The 23,234-nt window shown below is 34.6% G+C and overlaps 1 protein-coding gene across 1 annotated transcript; it reads left to right on the top strand.

Annotated features, from left to right (window-relative positions):
• Positions 1-431: 431 nt before the first annotated feature.
• Positions 432-22,732, top strand: LOC117338573 (fibril-forming collagen alpha chain-like). Its single transcript, XM_033899931.1, has 10 exons — positions 432-450; positions 5,348-5,628; positions 17,398-17,521; positions 17,980-18,060; positions 18,167-18,247; positions 18,369-18,449; positions 18,587-18,667; positions 19,704-20,180; positions 22,250-22,393; positions 22,707-22,732. The coding sequence occupies exons 1-10, from the start codon at positions 432-434 to the stop codon at positions 22,730-22,732; spliced, it is 1,395 nt and encodes a 464-aa protein (XP_033755822.1).
• Positions 22,733-23,234: the final 502 nt, after the last annotated feature.

Below are 23,234 nucleotides of genomic sequence, written 5' to 3' on the forward strand. Positions count from 1 at the left end.
CCTATATGACAACATGATATTAGTGTTTAGTGAACTATCGGCTACATGGCCCTAGTCCAAAACAAATTACTAACGGCTACACGGCCATACTCCTATATAATAGACGACGGTATAAAACCTACACAACCAATGCATAGTCTAAATATACTGACGACTACATGACTGACATAAAACCTACGTTTATGACTGTGACTTGTAAACTAATCTATTCTCTATACCCTAACATAATTATTTCTAGCAATACCCTACATAATCTACCTACAACTATTCCTATCAGGGAAAGAGAGCTAAACCAGTCTTGGCAAGACTTTAATTCTGACTGCCGAAAAATGCCGATGCGTGCTATATTCGCGCCAAATTGTTCGGAACCCTTCCGCTGCTATAACTAAATACAGAGTTCCGAATGGTATAAACTTCCGGTATAAGAACGCATGGATAAACCAGATTACGGTAAGCAGACGACAGCTGCTCACATAAATAAAGAGTTTTCAAGTTATCAATGTTTTTGATGGATTGTTAGATAAATTAAGTTAATAAGTTTACAGAATGGCCTGTTGTCAATGGTAGAGTAGTGATGTAATATAACAGAAGGAATTCCAGGGAAAACTGTTATTTGATAAACAATTTGTTATATTTTTTATCTCAATAACATTATGATTATATCATTACATATTGCTCCATATAACGCAAATATAATGCAAACGAAAACCTGATACGAAACAGATATAAAGATGTGCGTCACTAAATCGCCGTTAGATTGAACAGACATGTAAAGCAAGCCCGCCATTATCAGTTGTGTTTCTGACCTAGTTTTTAAACTAGTCGCATTCAATATGAATGCAGTTGAGTTTTGTTTGATTTTGTTGTCAATGATTATTCCAACGGGAGCCAAAGACGATGGATGTCGAACGAGTTTACAAAGTCAAGTAACACTATTCCAGAATGTTGTTCGAAATGTAGTTTCGGAGCTCGAGGGTATTCGTCAATAACACGCAGAACTTGAATATAAACATAACCTCTTGTCGCATGAGTTTAACATGCTCAGGTATGTTTGCTTTTCTCATTTTATAAAAAAATATATAATCTGACGTCTTGGCCAATTAATTCATTGAACCAATATCCGATTGATGTGTTACAAATAATCTGAGAAAATATCTAAGAAATTGCCCGACTCAACAAGTCTGAAATATTACCGATGAATCACTCTTGGATGCATTTATATGGTTGCGTTACACTTAACCAGGTCACATTACACTAACAATCGCAAAATATAACGGATCTTCAAAAAGCAAAGAGTACCATTTTTAGAGGTTTTGGCTTGTGTTGACCAAGGGACAGAACCATTTGGGATGCTCAATGTAATGTCAGTGTTTTCTTTTGTCATCTTGTAAATTTACTTTCAAAACTGATTCTTATATCTTCAATTCTTATAATATAAGCAGTGTTAACGTAATGTGTTATCAAATTCACAATTATAGTAAATTAGAATATTGTTCTAATGACCAACCCAGGTGCCTGTTGGATTGTACATGCATTTCATTGTATATTCGTATGATAGAGAACAAAAGCATTACATACATAACGAGAAAAAATGGCACGTGTCACAATCATTCCTCACATTAGTGGCCTCCTACAGTGAAATGCAGCATATCTTATCCCCAGGTCCATGTAGAAGACTTTGGAAAGACCAACTTGATTCTGTAAGGGGTGTCACTCATTACTTGCCTCTCTTACATTGCGATAAAACAGGTACATTTGTGTATTTAAGTCGTCCGTGATATGGAGTATGTTTGTGATAATAGTGCTTTAAAGATATAACCAAGTCGGCACAACGAAAAGGGTGAAGAACACATGATCAGGACAGTCAACCTGTGAATCCTCTTTTTGCGAAATCGAGATCAGCAGTTCCGCAATCACACATGTCAATAGGTGAGCGTGATATAAACTCGATGCCTATAATTTAACTCCATAGATTAATATATAATCGGTGTGTTATACTTATGTTTATATCATATACAATAATGTAGATCCACAGCATTGCTAAGATATCATATATCGTTTTTGATATGAATATTAATTCTGAATAAAGCAGATTGCCATGTTTTGAAATTGTAAAATGCGTTGGAATTTTCGGTTTTATGTTTTTTTCATTTATCTAACGGAATGACACGATTTGAAGATGTTGATGTGTTAAAGTGTAGTAAAACTGAATTATGACAATTGTGTACATTACTGGGAGAATATGTTTTCTTCAATTTCCTTATAATTTGCGAAATGAAAAAAAAAAGAAATTCCAAAATACCCGGTATGATTTAAAGAACTTTACTTTATTCAACAAAGGGAAAAGGGAGAAAAGGGTGAACCTGGATTCAAAGGAGATGCTGGTATGCCTGGTTTCAACGGGGACGATTGAATGGACGGTAATTGAGAAGCCCAAATATTTCAAACTACTAACAATCTTTTGATACGAAAAACAAATCTCACCGTCATTAATGTTTTAAAGTAACAACATTTCATTGAAATATTTCATTTTTTTTATTAATCAAGGCCAAAAGGGAGAAAATGGTTATCCTGGATTTAGGTAGCACACCACAGTAAGACAGCCTGGCCATGGGCAATTTTTTTGTTAAGCAAATAACTCCTGTATTATGATATGTATAAAAAATGAAAAAATAAATGTACACTATAATTGGTATATCCAGTATGAAGTAGTACATACAGGCTTCACATTTATTAAAACAAAAATCAATAAATTGGTTCCGGATTTTAAATATCCGGATTTTCCGAACGTGTGTTTACACAGGAAATTTAGTTTCGCCTACAGCGCAAAATGGAAGCCCACAGAAAAGGTAAGATAGCGGAAAAACTTAATTTACAACATATGTCCAAACAAGATTAATTCTGTCTTTGGGATAGAGATATTTAATTTTAAATAGGTTTCAGAAAAAAAATTGTGTAGAGAATTGTGCCATTTTGGGTCAAATATCATAATATTTTGCAATTTTTGAGAATTTTTTAAGCTGTTACCATGGTATTCACAGCTCTAAAAATCACAGAAAATATCAGTTTACTTATCCTTCAGAGCTCTATTAAAATTGCAAATGTTGTACAGATTTCAAATATATATACTTTATTAGAGGTTATATGTAAGGTTAACTGGCAATGTTTACATATCTAAAGCATGTGCCATATTTTTCAGAATTTGGCATTTTTACTGTACACTGCTACCTTATAAGGGCTGAAAATGTTATTTTTTGGAAATTGTGCTTAATTATGCTTGATTAAGCTTCATTTTAGTTCATTATTGCTCAAAAATGCATAAAAACAATTTAAAACTTGTTTATTATCAGGCTTGTCATATTAGAGGAATCAAGGGAGGTAACTCGCATATTTACCCATTTTAAGGGTGGGTTAATTAAGCATAATGTTAATGAGTCAGTGTAAATTGAAAAGATATTCTATGTTTTATAACAAACCCAAAATAACTTATTGGGTATCTAACAAACCATATAGACCGAATTCTGGTTTGTTTTACCTGATTTATTACCCCGTATCCATGGAAACTATTACAGTAAGTGTTATTTTTTGAAATATTTGGTGAAACCATTATTTTCAATTTATTTATACATTGGTAAGCATGTAATTTCAATTGATGGAGTGTACGGTTGATACAATATTGTCAATTATTGTCACTTCCTTCGGTAAAGCAGAAAAAATAGCATTTTCCGCATAAAATGGGATCAGCGGACACTTTCATATGATCATTGGTACATATCTGAATTACCGGGGTGGAAACAGATGACTGTGATGTCATAGGCATGACATTTTGAAATCTTGGATGTCATGTCATGATTTATCAGTTAGAATATTGCATGTGTTGCTAAGCTGAGGTTTGGAAAGGAATTTGGTTATTTATTATGACACCATTGAGTATTTATGACGTCATAGATACAATCTGATGACGTCATAGTTACTGATGACGTCATGGTAACTATGACGTCATATTACAAGGCTAAATTTGATAGCTGTATAGTATTTTTTGCTTGATTACATGCACAGAGACTCAAAGTACCACATTCAACTCAAAACACAACTTTATTCAAGAGATATACAGAATTATGGGAGTTTTCATCTTTAAAATTACCTCCCCTTATTACTGGATTGGGAGAAAAAGTTGTCAAAATACACCTCTCAGGGAAATCAGCAATACTCGGTGACTATTAAAGATACACAGTAACCCGATATGTCATTTTGTTCGTCGGAACATATTCTAGACATTCATGGGGTTTTTAGTAAAATTAGAATTAACGAAAGTGATGTATAAGGTAGCACACCACAGTAAGACAGCCTGGCCATGGGCAATTTTTTTGTTAAGCAAATAACTCCTGTATTATGATATGTATAAAAAATGAAAAAATAAATGTACACTATAATTGGTATATCCAGTATGAAGTAGTACATACAGGCTTCACATTTATTAAAACAAAAATCAATAAATTGGTTCCGGATTTTAAATATCCGGATTTTCCGAACGTGTGTTTACACAGGAAATTTAGTTTCGCCTACAGCGCAAAATGGAAGCCCACAGAAAAGGTAAGATAGCGGAAAAACTTAATTTACAACATATGTCCAAACAAGATTAATTCTGTCTTTGGGATAGAGATATTTAATTTTAAATAGGTTTCAGAAAAAAAATTGTGTAGAGAATTGTGCCATTTTGGGTCAAATATCATAATATTTTGCAATTTTTGAGAATTTTTTAAGCTGTTACCATGGTATTCACAGCTCTAAAAATCACAGAAAATATCAGTTTACTTATCCTTCAGAGCTCTATTAAAATTGCAAATGTTGTACAGATTTCAAATATATATACTTTATTAGAGGTTATATGTAAGGTTAACTGGCAATGTTTACATATCTAAAGCATGTGCCATATTTTTCAGAATTTGGCATTTTTACTGTACACTGCTACCTTAAAGGAGAAGCCGGTTTTAACGGAGACGATCGAATAGACGGTATTTGCCATACTGGATTTCTTTTTAACAATTTTTTGGGGGAAAAAACCCCATTATTATTGTCATTCATATTCCGGAATACCAATCTTTCAGCGATCATGAAATACTTTTAAAATCTGAAGTTGCCCATTTGTGATGATTAACAAATAAGATATCATTGTGCTTATGAATAACAAATTGTCAAGTTTTTATCAAATATATATATTAATATAACGGTTCATTTATTTGTGGAATTATATTTAATGATATATTAATAACGTATCATTTTTTTATCAATATTACATTTGTTAAACATATAGTAAAAGTGTTAATCATCATTTGTTACTGAACAGAAGCACGTATAGCGTTCAGCGCCAGAATACAAAACGACCGAACAATCAACAACATGCTCAGTGAAAAGATCGCCTTTGATGACGTAAAGCTGGACATTGGGTTATCTTACTCGACGTCTGGAATCTTCACCTGTTCTGTGACTGGTATCTATGTCTTCACGTGGTCCACAGAGGTCAGTTATGCCCATAGTCTCTCGACAAAACTACTGGTCAATGGACTGGAACGGGACCGGCTATATGTGCAGGGTTCAGTGAATAACCGGAACATCGACTCCGCTACGGTAATACTACAGCTGAGTGTCACTGATAAAGTGTGTATCGAGGCAGAATCCACACCATATGGCACTGTCATAGGATCATATTCTTCACTTTCAGGATACTTTTTGCATTCAATTTGACATTTCTAACATATATCATACACTTCACAGTCGTTTGAGGCTTTTATTCCTAAGGTTTTAACAGATAAAATGTTATGGAAATGATGTCAAGAGATCGTTGACTCCCTCTTGGATTGCTTTTTGCCACTTGGATTTCAAAACTTGAAACCAAAGCAATATACTTTACTAAGATACAATGTTGATGAAAGGTATTAAGGAAAATAGAACCTAAAATAGAAACCAATCTCAGTAACGTTCCTTTTTTTAAAAGGGCAATTTATTCACAAACTAGTTCATCAATAGATACTTGGTAAGAACTAGTCATGCTTTACTTTTATAGAAAAAACAATTCTAAACTTTATGGGGAGCACCTCATTCTGGTGAGAATTTTCATTAAGAAGTAGAAACACTGTAATTGGGGAAGAAAATGCCAAGGTTTACTGAGGTATATATGCAATAACAATGGTTATTGGTGAATAATCTACCCTTTTTTTCTGAGTCTCCCATTGGGAGGTCTCATTGTGTGTATATTCTCAATAAAACGTTTATGATAGGTTTCAAATAGACTTCTTAATATGCTTTTTACTGTGAAACATATCAGTGACTCGAGCGGAATAAAGCTGTCATGACTTTGCTTTACGCCTGCATAATTGTTTACAGGGTAGCAGTATTCCGCGCTATTTTCATCATTTCTATGTTTAGATCGGAGTTTCTCAATATTAACTGACAATAGTGAAAATTAGCTACATTGACCTAACTATCACCTACTTGCGTTACTAACAATGTATAAAAAAAAGTTTAGTATCAAATTCGCGCCAACTCTTAAGTAAAGTGCTGAAAAAAACACATACACACAAAAAGTCCGCCAATTGTTATCCTATTGTTTACTGTATTTTAGCGGTGTTTCATTTCATCAGCATGTCACAGCGTGAAGAGCAATTAATATATTTCGAAGTTATATGCAGTTTTTTGTGTGCATCATTTTCAAGTATGAATTCCAATATCTGAAGTATTCATTCACATCTTCCAAATTACCATGGCAAAGCTGTGGCGGTAACAGTAGTCATTTTCAGTTGTTTTTTTTTAATTTAATGACGTGTCTATAGAATTATAATAATATATTTGGTTTTGTCTCGAAAATTAAAAAACTTAGTTGATATCTATAATGATTATAATAATGTACAGAATCTCAAATCAGATAGTCATTTGGTATTCAGTGTGTAGATTATCAGGATACATCCCAGATATTCAATACTGCAGTGCCGTCGGTAGTGTGCAGATGATTAAGGAGCTCCTTCGATGTCCCTATCGTGAACCTCTTTTCTGGTCTAGAAGTAAAATACATCATTAGAAACATTTTACATGAGTACACATACATGTGAATAGAATAAGATATATATCACAACTAGTTCAAAATTTGAGAGTGACGTTTCGTTCATCAGAAAAATGACCAGTAATAGACCTTCTCTGTAACCTTCATCAGACAAACCACCAATAAGCAGCAATATATATTTACATTCAAATGACACTCTATGTTTCCTTTCACGGAGTTTAAACTCCTTGCAGCGATGAAGATCATTATGAGAACTGATATCAAGGAGAGTACACAGAGACAAACAAAAGAATAAAAAATTGAGATAATAAATGCTGTAATGAACGAAACCATCCCGACTTCCAAGAGTCTCTCACTTGGCCACATGTTACATCAAGTGAGATAAAAGCAGGCAATATTCTTTCCCGGCCCTGCCTTGGTTGCTGTTAAAAGTTATATCTTACATGAATGTAAACTTGCAATATGTGTTATGTTAGCTAGAAAATTGAAACTATAATGCTGATATGTCTCATTAAATGGTTTAGAGAGTGCAACATTGTCTTTATAATTGAAAGCGGCATTATCTAGTGTGTTAAAGCCGTTGACATCCCAGAAAATAGAATTACTGTACATTATGTTTCTCAACATATGGCGTTAGAAGCTGCCTTTTGTGATCCTTGTATGATTAGCGATTTTCCGTCGTCATCTAGAGGGCCTAAAGATAACACATTCGCCATAGCATGTTGCTCGAAAGAGTCGTTATAAAATTGAGACTCAATGAAGATAATTTCTTCTGTGACTTATATTTTCCCTTCTTTCTTGTAAGTTATTTCTTTGTGTTTCTTATACTACTGCCTTCTGCACGCCCTCCCCATTTGACTTTAACTGTTTTGAATCCGTACAAACTATTGAAAAACAGATTGCGCATAATCCAACAGGCAAGAAGCAGCGAAAACAGTTCAATATAGACCAAGCATGTAGGCTGGAGGTCGAGGAAAAAGCAATGTGTACATTAAATATGGAAGCATAGATGTACGTTCTTAGTTGTCCAAGGTATTTTCCAGTAGATAGTCCATGTTACTTTGAACTTTGGTTGGTTGTTGAACAACAACAACATTTGTAGTGGTGGATGACATCGGTAGAGATGTCTGTTCATATTGTTGTGAAAGACCTGTTGACGTTACGGTTATCTTAGGTCGTTTTGTTTTTCTTTTTGGAATTTACTTTTCTATCTTGATCAACAGTTCAGTGGCTCTTACCTCATTAAGCGTACATCATTTTAGACTTTTTCAGATACATGTACCTCGGTAGTACGTAAAACAAAAGCACGAATATCGACTTTTTCATAGAATTCTTCAACACCGTATACGTTGTTTAACTTTGTTACAAACATGGGTTAAATTACAATTAATGTGGTTACTTAGGTGATACATACTATTGTAAAATTTGCATTACTATTACCATTACATGCAATTTCAAAGTGAAATACAATCATTACTTTCACTAAGTAATTAAAGGGAGTACACATTACTTTTACTGTTTAGTACTATTGAAGATTAAATGCCATTTCAGTAGAATGGATGCATTGTCCCGAAATGTGCCTACCACTAATATATGTAATTTCATAATCCTTTATAATGCTTAACGTAGAGACAACACTAAATACTATGTCCTCGTTTTGATATTTAGGTCATCTCTGATTCCAGGTCAACTAAATAGGCTATGACAATAAGGTTCAACGATCTTGTTTTAGGTCATCGGGAGTAAGGAGAGGTATACACAAATGATACAGCATCAATATTAGGAGATAACAAATATACTATATTGCTATAAGCATTCCGTTGTTCCAAACAAGTATTACTCCAGTTGTACAGGTTTTTGTCTGTGTAGGACTATATCATATATGCATAATATAATGAAATATGTAAAATTTCATTTTCAGTCTGATTTTTTTTTCAATTTCAATTTTATCACTGAAATGCTTGTTGCCTATTCAAACGAGTAAGTTCATTTCAATTCAAGGATACTTGTTCAATAATTAATTTGTTTGATATTCATATTGCTAGTCGATCATTGATGCTCTTCCCTCGACATTCGATATAACTTTGATATTTTTTACTTTGAATATGCTCTATAAACATGTTCAAAATAAGGCCTAAGAGGTGACATGTGCGTTTTCATCAAAAGATTATATGCTCTCCTTAACAGTTCTAGAACAGTACCACTTGTCTAATCAGCTGCAAGTCAAGCTCTGAAATTTAAATTCTTATCTACTGTTATTCCAATGTCTTTTACCGTGATTGTCCACTGCTTCTTTTCTGAACTATAGAATTTTTCTTTTGGATTTAATGGAATGAACCTAGCATTTATTTTGATGGAATTTGACCAACCGTTCCTCTAACCACTGTTGAAGCGTGTTTAAATCAATTTCCACAACTTCTACATCGGCGCTACATTTGATTTTTATCGTCTGCAAATAGTGGAGATTGCGATATATACCATAGATAAGCACCATGCACGTATCTCAAACGAGCATATCTGCCTGTTGTAATATGTCCTTTTAGATACAAATTTCGATGATGTAGATGATGTCCAAATAATTGTCCATTTTTCCTATAACGACAATGTTAATACGTCGTAGGACAGTAGTATATATGAAAATCAACACCTTTTACGAAATACGTTCTTTTCACTTGCTTGGCTGCTATTTTCGAGCTATTGGGCCTTGTATACAACTCCTCTTATATAAATTAATGTGACATGCTACTTTGATTCCTCACACTAAATTATCAAAATAAAAATTCCTGTTGTAAGGTACATTTTGAAAAATACTATTTCCGAACATTAAGAATGTTGTCCAATGAAAATAATGCCTTATACTGGCCATCTATGGTTCCGTAGTAGGTCAGTTACAAACCGAGTTTATCGCATCTAGGACCTTTTTCTACCTCTTTGATACCATTTTTATACACCTTGGACATACATGTACTTTATCCTCTTCCACCAGTTTTCCTAGCGTAAAGGTAAAAATGATAAAAAGCTTTATCTAATCTACTGAAGTTTTTCTAATCTTCATCCTGTCCCTTTTTGCCTAAATAAATGTATAGATTGAAAATCAGATTAAAATCAATCTCCTTCCCCAATTGAATCTACTTTCTCTGTTTTCGTATAGTCTACACAGGAAGCCTGTCGAAATCGCGCCATATTTGAAGACAAGCTGAATAACCGAAACGCTTTCGAAAAGTATAAAAGGTCAACGGCGTAGGGGAGGCAAATCTTAAATAGGTTTTTCAATTATTTATTTTTTGTACTGTTTCAGGACGATTAAGTAAAAATAAACAGACCGGTGTTCATTCGGGGATATTTGTGATTTTACTGATTTGTTTAAATTTCAAAGCTTTTAACCAATCAGATGCAAGAATTCTGTCCGAGGTGCGATAAACACCTTCGTCTAGCTCGGAGAATGGATTTGGATACTATCGAAGAGCACACCTGAGCCTTAGGTCCTTATTGAATTACAAGGTAGACTGGAATTCTTACATAATACATGTAATAAGAGTAATGGAGTGACAGCTATTAATCAATAGGAACAACTTTATGACTGCCAGTACCTGGAAGGTTGAATCAATTCACACACTCTTTAACAGATCTATAACTAGTAAGGTCAGTGAATTTCATTTCGTAATACAATCAAGTTGAAGATCAGAATTTTTCACAAATATTGTGGGAGTAAATTTGTTAACATTTGATTTGTTTGATTTGTTTTTGTTTAACGTCCTATTAACAGCCAGGGTCATTTAAGGACGTGCCAGGTTTTGGAGGTGGAGGAAAGCCGGAGTACCCGGAGAAAAACCACCGGCCTACGGTCAGTACCTGGCAACTGCCCCACGTAGGTTTCGAACTCGCAACCCAGAGGTGGAGGGCTAGTGATAAAGTGTCGGGACACCTTAACCACTCGGCCACCGCGGCCTCAATTGTTAACAATACACCAATAAATGATAAGAGACAATATCAAAAGTAGGGGATTCACGCTTAAAGTTACGTTAAATGGCGCTTCAATTATATGCTTCCGCTAAATGATTTTGAAGTTAAACCTAATGTTATGATTAAGCAGGACTGGAGTATTAATTTCCTATTGTCTGATCTTAAAAAAAGATCTTTAATGTAGAATTAAATAGATCTCAGATCTGATAACTTCATTTTTCTCTCAGATTAAGAAAAGGGAACAGTAAAAAAGATATGTATTTTACTATCCAATAACAAATTTATACAACCTGTATTCTTATGATAACGGCTTATTAAACAATTCTTATGATAACGGCTTGTTAAACAATTCTTATGATAACGGCTTGTTAAACAATTCTTATGATAACGGCTTGTTAAACAATCTAAAAGCCTGCTAAGGCTGCAATAAGATATGCTAGGATTGTATGTGTGTATGTAGGAAAGAGATATTTCATTCGAGAATCACAAAATGTGGTGAAACCCGAGAGAAATTAAATAAGCTTCGCCTGATGTCCAATGCTTTTATCATGCTTATGTCAATTAAATGTTTTTGAAAACCGAACATTGAAATCGCCGAGGGTTTTACCGCAATTTGTGATTCCCAAAGTGGAGTATCCCAATCCTTTATACTCACATAATGGAAGAGTCTTTTTCTCTCATGTATCGCAATGTTAGATAGGGTTTACCTATTCCTACATTCAAAACAAGGTTTAATACATGTTTGTGTATTCCTATGTCACAGTTCAGTTCTCGTATTAAGTCCCATTTTGCTTGTTCATACAGGAAGTTACGTCAAAATCACCGTGAATATTACCGCACACACTCCTACACCAAAAAGCTCGCCCATCATAGCGATCGAGATCGACAGTCACTCCTAAAATAGCATTGACCTGGAATTCCATTGACGATCGTGATGTCGTGCAGTGTTATCTTAGACAATTTGATCATGGACACGTCCGATATTGGGGCAAACAGTTTGTCAGAATGATATGATCTTTCTGAAATCAGCAGCATGCCAGTAAAAATAAATAATAAAATTAATGCCGGGGGACCAGAAATTTGATAACGATATGAGAGCGTTAAAATCTTACATGGGTCTGCTCCGTGGACAGGGATATCTAACAGGCGTCTGCTTCTGGTTAATATTGATATTATGAATGTTATTCTTTTGTCGTATAACAATGATTCAAAAATGAGTAAATGGATCAAAAGAAGTCGAGATAGCCGACGATGTATCGAAGAAATCTGTATATTTTAGAGTGGTATGGAGGGACAATCTGATTGGTCGACAGCTCTGTAAACATTTCTTCTATGAATACTAACCAGGAGAAGACGCCTGTGGATAACTCAACCTGAGTGTAAGGGTTTTGCTGGCAAGCATGAGGCTTGCTAAGTGTTGAGATATCACGTCCATGATATATATTTTTCTCATATAATGTGCTTCAAAGGTTAAAAACATTGTCGTTGTGATGTTTTTTTTTATCGCGCCATCGTGAATATTTGCGCTGAAATTGATGACGTTATCAATTTGTAACGTGGTTTCGCTACATAAAACAATGACGTCACGCTTTTGTGAGTGACGTCATAGCGCGTGAGAGCTGTCTTTCCCTACCCCGTGTGAGATCGATTCATCCCATCTCTAGTGACCACAGGATCACCATGTGAAGTATGCTTGAAAATAACCTTTCTAGTACGTTTTCGTGATTTTTGCGTAGAAGATATTGCTTTCGTCCGGCGAAAAAACAGTTCATCATGAATATCTGTTAGGTGCTCACAATGCTGACTTTCATGTTGTATTTTGTTGTTTTACTGCTATATCATGTACATTGAAATTGTGTTCTTTTAAATGTGATGTCACAAAAAGAAGCTGCTCGTGGAACATATCTGCATAAGTCTTTTTTCACTTTCATTTATTAACAGGAAGGTTGTATCATTATTATAGAAAAGAGCTATGACGTCATTGCCATGTTGGAAATCCCTAACAGGGACGAGTGTTATAATGTATAGTTTATTACAATATAACACATACCGTTTGGGAATATTGCCGTTTATCATCCTTATCAACCAGTTCGTATATTGGTGCACTAATTATGGAGTTGTCTGAAATGAATATCATTGCGTGAATAATGAATCCCAACCTCAGTGAGATTGTACAATGTATATGCGCTGTTACTGTGTGTCTGAAAACTTCCTGTTGATATGCCCGACTGTTCACTTATACATGGATGCCATGAATAAACGCAATATTTCTGACCGAGAACCTAACAGCTGATAACTGGAATTATCAATTACATAACTGATATTGCTGATGTCCTTGACTCAGCTGCTCGTCCTTTTGGCTGATGATACGTCTGTATTAATGTCTTCCTCATCATGTCTTGAAATTTCATAATGTCTTAAATAGGAATCTTGAGTCTTTAAACGTGTGGTTTAAAATGCGGTTGGTAACTTTTAACCCAGACAACACTGAAGTAATTTTTACTCAAATTCTATTGACATAGATGAAGATTTAGAGTTGATATTTGATGTAAAAGACCATTTTTTGCTGATAGCCATAGGCGTCTTGGAATTTATTTAATGCGAGCGCCAAGTGGGGGATCATATAAATACCATATACAGTTCTGTTATGAAGAAAATAAATATATTAAGAAGATTGAAATTTTCGCTAAATCGAAATCGTCTTTTAGAAATGTATAAATCACTTATTTTGCCAGTTTTAGAATATGCGTGTGAAGTATGGGATGGTTTGTACTTAATTTAAAATGGAATTGTTAGAGAAAGCTTAAAGGAAAGCTGCTCTATCTTAACAGGCCTTCCTTCGTATGTGCGTGTAGGAGATCTACATTTTGAAACTGGTTAAGATAATTTTTCAAATCGTCGAAAGCGTAAAAAACAAGAACTGTCGTCCAGAGGGCCAACTCTTACACCCCGCCCCTTCACCGCCTCTCTGGTGAAGATTTTCCAACAAAAACCTGTTTTAATGAATGGATTACCACGGCAACCTAACTTTGTGGGGGGGAAAAACCTGCATGCATATGTACACAATATGAGTCCTTAACATTTCTGTGTATTTCAAATGAAATCGGTTAATAGCTATATAGGAGTTTTCCGAGTTGTCTTGACGAAGTTTTCCACAAGAATATGGGTATTGAAACCTGGTAACCATGGAAACCAAAAACTCTGTAGAGAAATATCATGCATGCATATTTACACATGGTACCTATCACTCATGTGTAGTTTGACTTTGACAGGTTTATGAGGAGTTGACTGGAAAAAATTGCCCCTCACCCAAAAAACGAAGTATAGTGACCTGGTTACCATGGTAACCACAAAATTACAACATGATATAGATTACGCACATCTACAATGTACAATTTGTATAAGTGTTGTTGCCATAAAGTTTCGTTGGAATTCCCTCAGTAAGAGTAGCCGGTACATTGTGTCTACAGACGGACAGACGGACAACCTGATTCCAGTATACCCCCCTAACTTCGTTGCGGGGGTATAACAAAAACTTTTATATAAACTGCATATTAAGTTATCTACGGACTATCTAAATGATCTCCTTCCGCCTAATGTTGCAGAAAATAATATTCTCATAGAAATAAGAATGATTTTCGGGTTTCTTCTTTTTTTAGCTTTCTCAAACAAATCTCTCGTTTATACCTGCCACTATTCGTAGTTGGAACTTGTTAGATCTATCTGTACGATCGTTGCCTTCCCTGAATTTGTTCAAAATCTCTTTAAACTCAAATGTACAACCATATCCGCCTACCTGCTACAGTTATGGTGAAAAAAAGTTAAACATTTTACATGTACTAGATTGAGGCACAAATGTTTTGATGTGTATTATGGTATTCTTTCTTGCGAACTTGTGTCTATGTCAAACATATTCTATATGCCTTTCTCAATGTTTTCATATAATGATTTGTATGATTTGAGAGGGCGTCTATAAGTTGAAAAAAAATTGTCAAACCCTTTACCCTTTTTGGCAATAAAATATGTTTAAAGTAAAAATAAATCAATGACGGGATTTCAAATTCAAATAAATTTCTTTTTTCATTATTGACTGAGATTAATTTAGTTAAGAAGTTTACAGAACGGTGTCTTGTCAATGGATATTGCAGTGACGTAAAATCACGAAAATAATTTCAAAGAAAACTGTTATTTAACATACAGTTTGTTATACGTTTTATTTCAATAATATTATGCCAGTTAGGAATAATGGCTGGCCTTATGCCTCTGATGTTAGACTCGGAACTGGTTTCTCCCATTACTGCATATGGCATGTTTTGCGTCAGGGTGATTTGTGTTTCTCGGGAAAAGTTTAAAGCAAGGGGATTGTCAGATTTCTCAATGCAGATTTCTCCAAGTAACGTCAATATAATAGAACTAAAAACCTACAGGGGCTTATTGTGCCATTTCGTTCTTTCATCTTTTCGCCCCGAAAGACGAAAATGAAGCTTACTTCTTTTCGTCTTTTCGAGGCGAAAAGACGAAAATTCAGGGTTTTTTTTTTAATTTTTCGTCTTTTCGGGGAGAAAATCAAAAAAAAAAAAAAAAAAAAAGATAAACCCAAAAAGATAACAATTCAAGTCGCTAATTTGCGTGCATTTATTTTGTCTTTTCGGGACGAAAAAACGAAATTACGTTTTGATAATCTTGATCTTTTCGGGGCGAAAAGACGAAAGGACGAGAATTCAGATATTTGATTTTCGTCTTTTCGGGGCGAAAAGGAAAGACGAAAGGACAAAATGGCACAAATAAGCCACCGTAAAAACCTGATAAGCAATAGATATAATATGCGTCACGTAATCGGCATTACAATGAACAGTTGGTTCGATAAAATATGTAAAGAAAGTTCGCCATTATCAGTTGTGTTTCTGACCTAGTATTTTTAATCTAGTCGCATTCAATATGAATGCAGGTGAATTTTTCTTTGATGTTATTGTCACTGATTACTTCAACGGGTGCCAAAGACGATGGATGTCTAACGAAGTTGCGAAGTCAAGTAACACTACTCCAGAATGATGTTCGAAATGTAGTTTCGGAGCTCGAGGGTATTCGTCAACAACACGAAGAACTTGAATATAAACATAACCTCTTGTCGCATGAGTTTAGCATGCTCAGGTATGTTTGCTTTTCTCGTTTTATAAAATAAGATAATCTTACGTCTTGGCCAATAAATTCATTTAACCAATATCTAATAATGTGTAACAAATAATCTGTGAAAATATCTAAGAAATTGTCTGACTCAACAAGTCTGACTTGTCACCTATGGATTACTCTTTAATGTTTTTATATTGTTGCGTTACACTTAACCAGGTCACATTACACTAACAATGGACACACGAGTTTTACCTAACTATAACGGACCCTCTAAAAGCAAAGAGTACCATTTTAGAGGTTTTGGCTTGTGTTGACCAAGGGACAGAACCATTGGCTGTCAGCATAGAGACAAGCGATCAACGACATAAACGATGCCACATAAAGTAATCTTAATGAATCAGGGAATAGGCACAACTAGTCAAATTATAAAGTAAAAGGTTGTATATACATTGGCAAGAAGGCAGAGCCATCTCGGATGGGATGCTCAACGCAATTTTAATGTCTTCTCTTGTTACCTTGTAACTTTGCTTTCAACACTGTTGTCAAGGTTGTCAAGCAGTGATGACGTAACGGATTTACAAATTTTAATTTCTGATACTTCACAAGTATAATAAATTCAAATATTATCTAATCTTTATTATCTCATGACCGAACCAGGCACCTGTTGCATTTATTTATATAAATATTTACAAATTATAATAATATTTTACCTATTATTTCGTTCCTGCGTCATTGTGTAAAATAGGTTTATATACAACAAGAAACACTGAATGTCCCGAGAATGGATAAGTCAGCTGTATAACACACCACGTTATAGTAAGAGGCAAATCATTGGGACTCCTGTGGCATCGGGGTAAATGTAAGGTCATTTAAGGACGAGTTTCGGGTAACATTAGATGTTTATCCAAACAATTACGGTGTTGAAGGTGTCTGGTATCTAACTCTTAACCATCGAGTGGCAGATAAAGGTGTGTGTCTAGAGGGACACTTACAGAAGATTTCAAAGCAATTTTAGAAAGAAGAGAAAGCAAGGGTAAACATTTCATACATAACGAGAAAAAGTGCCACGTGTCACAATCATCCATCACATTAGTCGCCTCCTACAGTGAAATGCAGCACATCTTATCCCAAGGTCCATATAGATGACTTTGGGAACACCATCTCGATTCTGTAAGGGGTATCACTCATTACTTGCCTCTCATATATTGAGATGAAACAGGCACATTTGTGTATGTTTGTGATAATAGTGCTTTAAAGATATAATCAGGTCGGCACATCGAAAGGGGCGAAGAACACATGAGCAAGACAGTCAACCTGTGAATCCTCATTTTGAGAAATTCAGATCAGCAATTCCGCAATCACACATACCAGGTGAGCGTGATATAAATCGATGCGTATAATTTAACTTTATAGATTCATATATAATCGGTACAGGCCAATTTTGTGTTATTCTCATGTCTATATCATATACAATAATGTAGATCCACAGCATTACTTACATGTAGATATTATATATCGTTTAAGATATGAATGTTAATTCTGAATTGAAATTCGTTATATAGTAAGAAATATAGCTGGTTCCCATGTTTTGAAATTGTAAAATGCGTTGGAATTTTTATTTCGGTTTGGTTTTTCATATATTTATCTAACGGAATGACACGATTGGAAGATGTGGATGTGTTAAAGTCAACTAAAACTGGATAAAAACGATTGTATACATTACTAGAGGAATATGTTTTCTTCGATTTCATTACAATTTGTGAAATAAAATAAAATGAAATTTCAAAAAGTCCTGTATTATTTAAAGAACTTTGCTTTATTCAACTAAGGGGTAAAGGGAGAAAATGGTGAACCTGGACTCAAAGGAGATGCTGGTATGCCTGGTTTTAACGGAGACGATGGATTGGACGGTAATAGCCAAGTTCAAATATTTCAAAATACGAAAACACATCTTAATTTCATTGGTATTTTGAAGTATCAATATTTCCATAAAATATCGAATATTTATTTTTCAAGGACAAAAGGGAGAAAAGGGTGAACCTGGATTCAAAGGAGATGCTGGAATGTCTGGTTTCAATGGGGACGATGGATTGGACGGTAATTGCTAATCTCAATTATTTCAAAATATGAACACTTTCTAATACGAAAAAAAATCTTACTGTCATTGATATTTTAAAGTGGCAATATTACATTCAAATATTCATAATTATTCCTGAAGGCCAAAAGGGAGAAAAGGGTGATCCTGGATTTAAAGGAGAAGACGGTATGCCTGGTTTTAACGGAGACGATGGAATAGACGGTATTTGCCATGCTCGATTATTTCAATTTTTAAACAGTTTTGGAGGGGAAAAAAAATCATTTTTATTGTTATTGATATTATGGAATACCAATATTTCAATGAAATGTTATCATTGTATTCAACAATTCTTTCACAAGGCCAGAAGGGAGAAAAGGGCGATCCTGGACTTAAAGGAGAAGCCGGTATGTCTGGTTTTAATGGTGACGATGGAATAGACGGTAATTGTCGAATTAGTTTAATGCATTTTCTTTTAATTTCTGAATGTGAAATATCTGTTTGCTTTTAGGAAGTAGCAATGTAACAAAAGTTATTTAACAAAGTCAAGGGAAGAAGATTTGACACTTTCTAAATCACGAACGAATTTCTAAGTTTCAAATCAGAACTGTTTGTCTTTCATTGATTTTATTTGTCAATGGAAACATATTACCAACATATAAATACCGCACTCTGAAATCAAATGAAAATAATAATTTCTGTTTAATAGACGACATGTCTTTAAAATGTAATACTTGGTGACAGTTGAATCGTTGGACAAATCAACAAGAACCAAACTAATTGTAACAATAACCTCTCGCCACACAACCTGACACCTGCTATATTTATCATAGAAACATTATCACAAAAAAAAATTACACTCATTTTCTTACATAGTTCATAGTCTATTAATAATTGATGAATAATTCATGATTTTCTAAGTTTCCTTTTATATATATCACATAATAGGAATATAGTGGAGGAAAATCAATCTGGCCCCAAGGCCCCAACTTTGGCAGCCTTCTGGGGGATTAAAATGTTTGGGTTTTTTGTTTTTATTTAAATAGGTAAATTTTACATAATCCAAGTATAGATATACATGTCATCATATGTATGGATACATTTATACTTTGTTAAGAAACACAAGATCTAATGAATAAATGCTAAACATTGTGTATATACATGCATGTATGATTTATTTTATTCTTATTTAAACGACAAGTTTTTGAGACAATATTTGATTGTCGTTAAAGTTGATCCAAAATCAAGCCCGTACGTTATTATGAATGACTTTAATCGCAGACTAAGTAAACGTCTCAATGTTGGAATGTTGATGTAGGTATATTTTGGGATCTTCCCTTTTTCATCATGAATGTACGCTACACTGAGTCTCTGACATAACAGTATTGCGATAAGCAAAGTTACAGAGTTCAGAGACTACCGAATGTCAGCGTTATGTGATATTTGTTATAATACATTACATGAATACCATTATAACAGGTCAAAAAGGAGAAAGAGGTCAAACTGGCAATGCTGGAATTCCAGGACAGAAAGGAATCACAGGAAAACCTGGACCAATGGGGTCAAAAGGGAATAAAGGAACGTCTGGATCAATGGGACCGAAAGGGGATATAGGAGTTTCTGGCCCAGCTGGACAGATAGGTTTGTCTGGGCCTGTAGGGCCAAAAGGGGATAAAGGAATACCTGGCCAAGTTGGACGAATAGGGTTGTCTGGGCCTGTAGGACCAAGAGGGAATCCGGGGATAACTGGGCAAATAGGACCAAAAGGGAATATAGGACTACCTGGACCAGCAGGAGAAACAGGCGATAAAGGCATGCGTGGACCAATGGGACCAAAGGGGGTTATGGGAATACCCGGTCCAGCAGGGCAGAAAGGCGATATTGGGGCATCCGGAACACAGGGACCTAAAGGGTTCATAGGTCAAAAGGGACCGAAAGGGGATGTATGCCGTCCAGGTGAGTTACCTTATTCTGTTCACAGACGTCTGTTTCTGTTTAGTATTTATAAAAAAATATATCAGTCCGTTCTATTACTATATCAAAAAAGGTGTAACACTTGGAAGTGTGAGGGGGAGGGGGAGGGGGGCTTCGATTTACTTTGAAGTTCAATTCGCCTAATGCACACAAACTTTAGCAACGTACCTTGGTTTAGAATACTTAAATAGCATGTTATTCTTTTGTCGCATGACTATGATTTAAAGATGAGAAAAAGTGGTCAAAGCGGTCGTAATAGCCGACGATGCATAGACTTTGGAACGGAAGTAGTCTGTAAATTACAGAGTGATATACATGGTGCAATCTGACACTTCTTTTAAACAATGCTAACTATAATAATCGACCAATTAATAACCTACTTTCGTTCAGAGTCGATGCTTCGTCTGATCTTCAAGTGTTACATATTGTTGTATAGTAAAAGTAGGGGCTAATATTTTTCTATAAATACTAAGCAGACGCCTGTGCTCTGATGTAATATCACCAAACAAACTTAGATAATATCTAACTATTTCTTATTAACGCCGGTAGGCAAAATTCCTTCGACTATTTTGGATCTTTATTGAATTTCAAATAGGAATATAGTTAATAACAAAAAATAACAATTGTAAGAGAATTGTTTTATTGCAGCTCTTTTTAGTATGGAAATCATTATAGCAGGGGCGCCATCTTCAGCCAAGGGCTGAATATTCGAGTTTAATTAACACACCTCTGAATTCTACCGCCAATTAACCAATCAGCAATTACTAACCTATTAAGATATCGGTAATATATTACATTACTTTGTGCTTCATATTCAGGTGATCTGACCCGAAGTGTACAATGTTCTTAGTTTTTCAGGATATTTTTTAAAAAAGGATTTCACCCGACCAAGCTTGGCTAAACTAATCGATTGGGGAAATGGTTCATTTTTAATAAGGACTTTCTCCCTAGAATAGGGGTTGTGGGGATCGAAAGGGAGAAATTTCATCACTTTCATATAAATGATGATGGAAATTTCATAGTTCAATAGTTTTGGCTGTAGACACAAAATAGTTTAATATTAAAGTTGTTCAAGTCCCAGGATACCTCGTATGGCCCTTGTCTACTTTTATGAAAAGTTAAAATGTCACTCGTTCAAGTATTTTGATAATCTTCCCTTTTTCATTTTTAACTAAGTGATTTTACAACACTTTGCTGAAATGATACTTATAAGATGAGGACTATAAAATATGCAAGACAAGTTATTTACCCTAAAGAAAACAGGAAGACGGTGCATCGTATGGATCACATTGTATGCAAAAAATTCAATCGACTTTGTAAAGGAAACCATCGTACTGTACCCAAACTTGGTTGGATTTTCATTTCAAATGGGTTTGAAATTAATTCTTTCGAACAAACTGACAGTCATGGGTAGGAGTACACGACCGAAATGTATTGCCAATTGTGATGTTTGAAATGATTTTCACTCATTGTATAATCCAAATGTAAATCCGGAAATACGCACTGTAGGTGATCTCAAAAACAATAGAAAATACCGACATAATAACGATAACACAATTCGTTATCAAAATTGATACACCAGGTAAAATATGAACAAAATATAAAATTTCAAGAACACCCTTTAAAAGAAAAATAATAATAAGGTTTGCCGTTTATAAATCACATCAATGGAATAATAAAAAAACAAACAATAAAAAGAACAGACAAGAAGATGGGGCTGACAGATGACGAGATCTACCGCTTTTACAGATAAAACACATTCGGTGTATAGGGAGATAATACACGGTCGTATGTTTTCAGTCTTAACAGGTTCAATTCAAAACAGGAGAATTGAATTCCGAGTTCTGAAGGATTTGTTTTTAAAGTAGATATATAAATATTAATCTGAATATGAAAAACAATTTTTATGACGTTTTAAATCATAAGTGAACATATCGATCCATTTATTAGTGGAATTTTATTGATGAATATATTAATAACCTATTGTTTTTTATCAATATTATCTTGTTTAAATATGTGAAAAGTGTTAATCATCATTTGTTACTGAACAGAAGCACGTATAGCGTTCAGCGCCAGAATACAAAACGACCGAACAATCAACAACATGCTCAGTGAAAAGATCGCTTTTGATGACGTAAAGCTGAACATTGGATCAGCCTACTCGACGTCTGGAATCTTCACCTGTTCTGTGACTGGTATATATGTCTTCACGTGGTCCACAGAAGTCAGTTATGCCCATAGTCTCTCGACAAAACTACTGGTCAATGGACTAGAACGCGACCGGCTACATGTTCAGGGTTCAATGAATAACTGGAATATCGGCTCCGCTACGGTAATACTACAGCTGAGTGTAACTGATGAAGTGTATATCGAGGCAGTAGTCACATCACCTGGCAAAATCATAGGGTCATATTCTTCATTCTCAGGCTATTTTTTACATTCAGTTTGAAGTAACTAAAATATGACGTGCATTAACAGTCGTTTGATGTGTTTTTTTTGTTTCTCCAGTGTTAACAGATAAAAGACTGTCATGAGCTCACCCTTTGATTGCTTTATGTCACTGAGATATCCCTGACGTAATGACTCTGGTAATCAGGAGTGTCTCTTAAATGAAACCTAAGCTCAGTAATGGTCCTTTAGGGGACAATTCAGTCCTTTTCTATCACAAAATGTTTTATTAAATATTTATGTCGCGATATGCTATTGACAGAACATGTGCAAATGAACATGCCTTATTACGTTTTTTTTCTAAATAAGATGGATTCGAAAATGAAGCGGGAACACCTAATGTTTAACTTCATTCTTGAAAAATTAAGTACATGTATCTGACAAAGAGTAAGTATGATCGATTAAAACAAGAGTATACTGTTGTATACTGTAATACAATACCAAGAGTTATAGTACTTTATGCTATAACCACCCTCCAAAAAGTTTGAACTAATTTTAGATTTTTTAAATTCAAAGTGGATTAGTGATAAAGTACATCCTGACGATATTCTATCATGCTCCTCCCCTATATGCTGTATGTAAATCATG

The sequence above is a fragment of the Pecten maximus genome, chromosome 11 (genome assembly GCF_902652985.1).
Source record: "Pecten maximus chromosome 11, xPecMax1.1, whole genome shotgun sequence".
Lineage (NCBI taxonomy): Eukaryota > Metazoa > Mollusca > Bivalvia > Pectinida > Pectinidae > Pecten > Pecten maximus.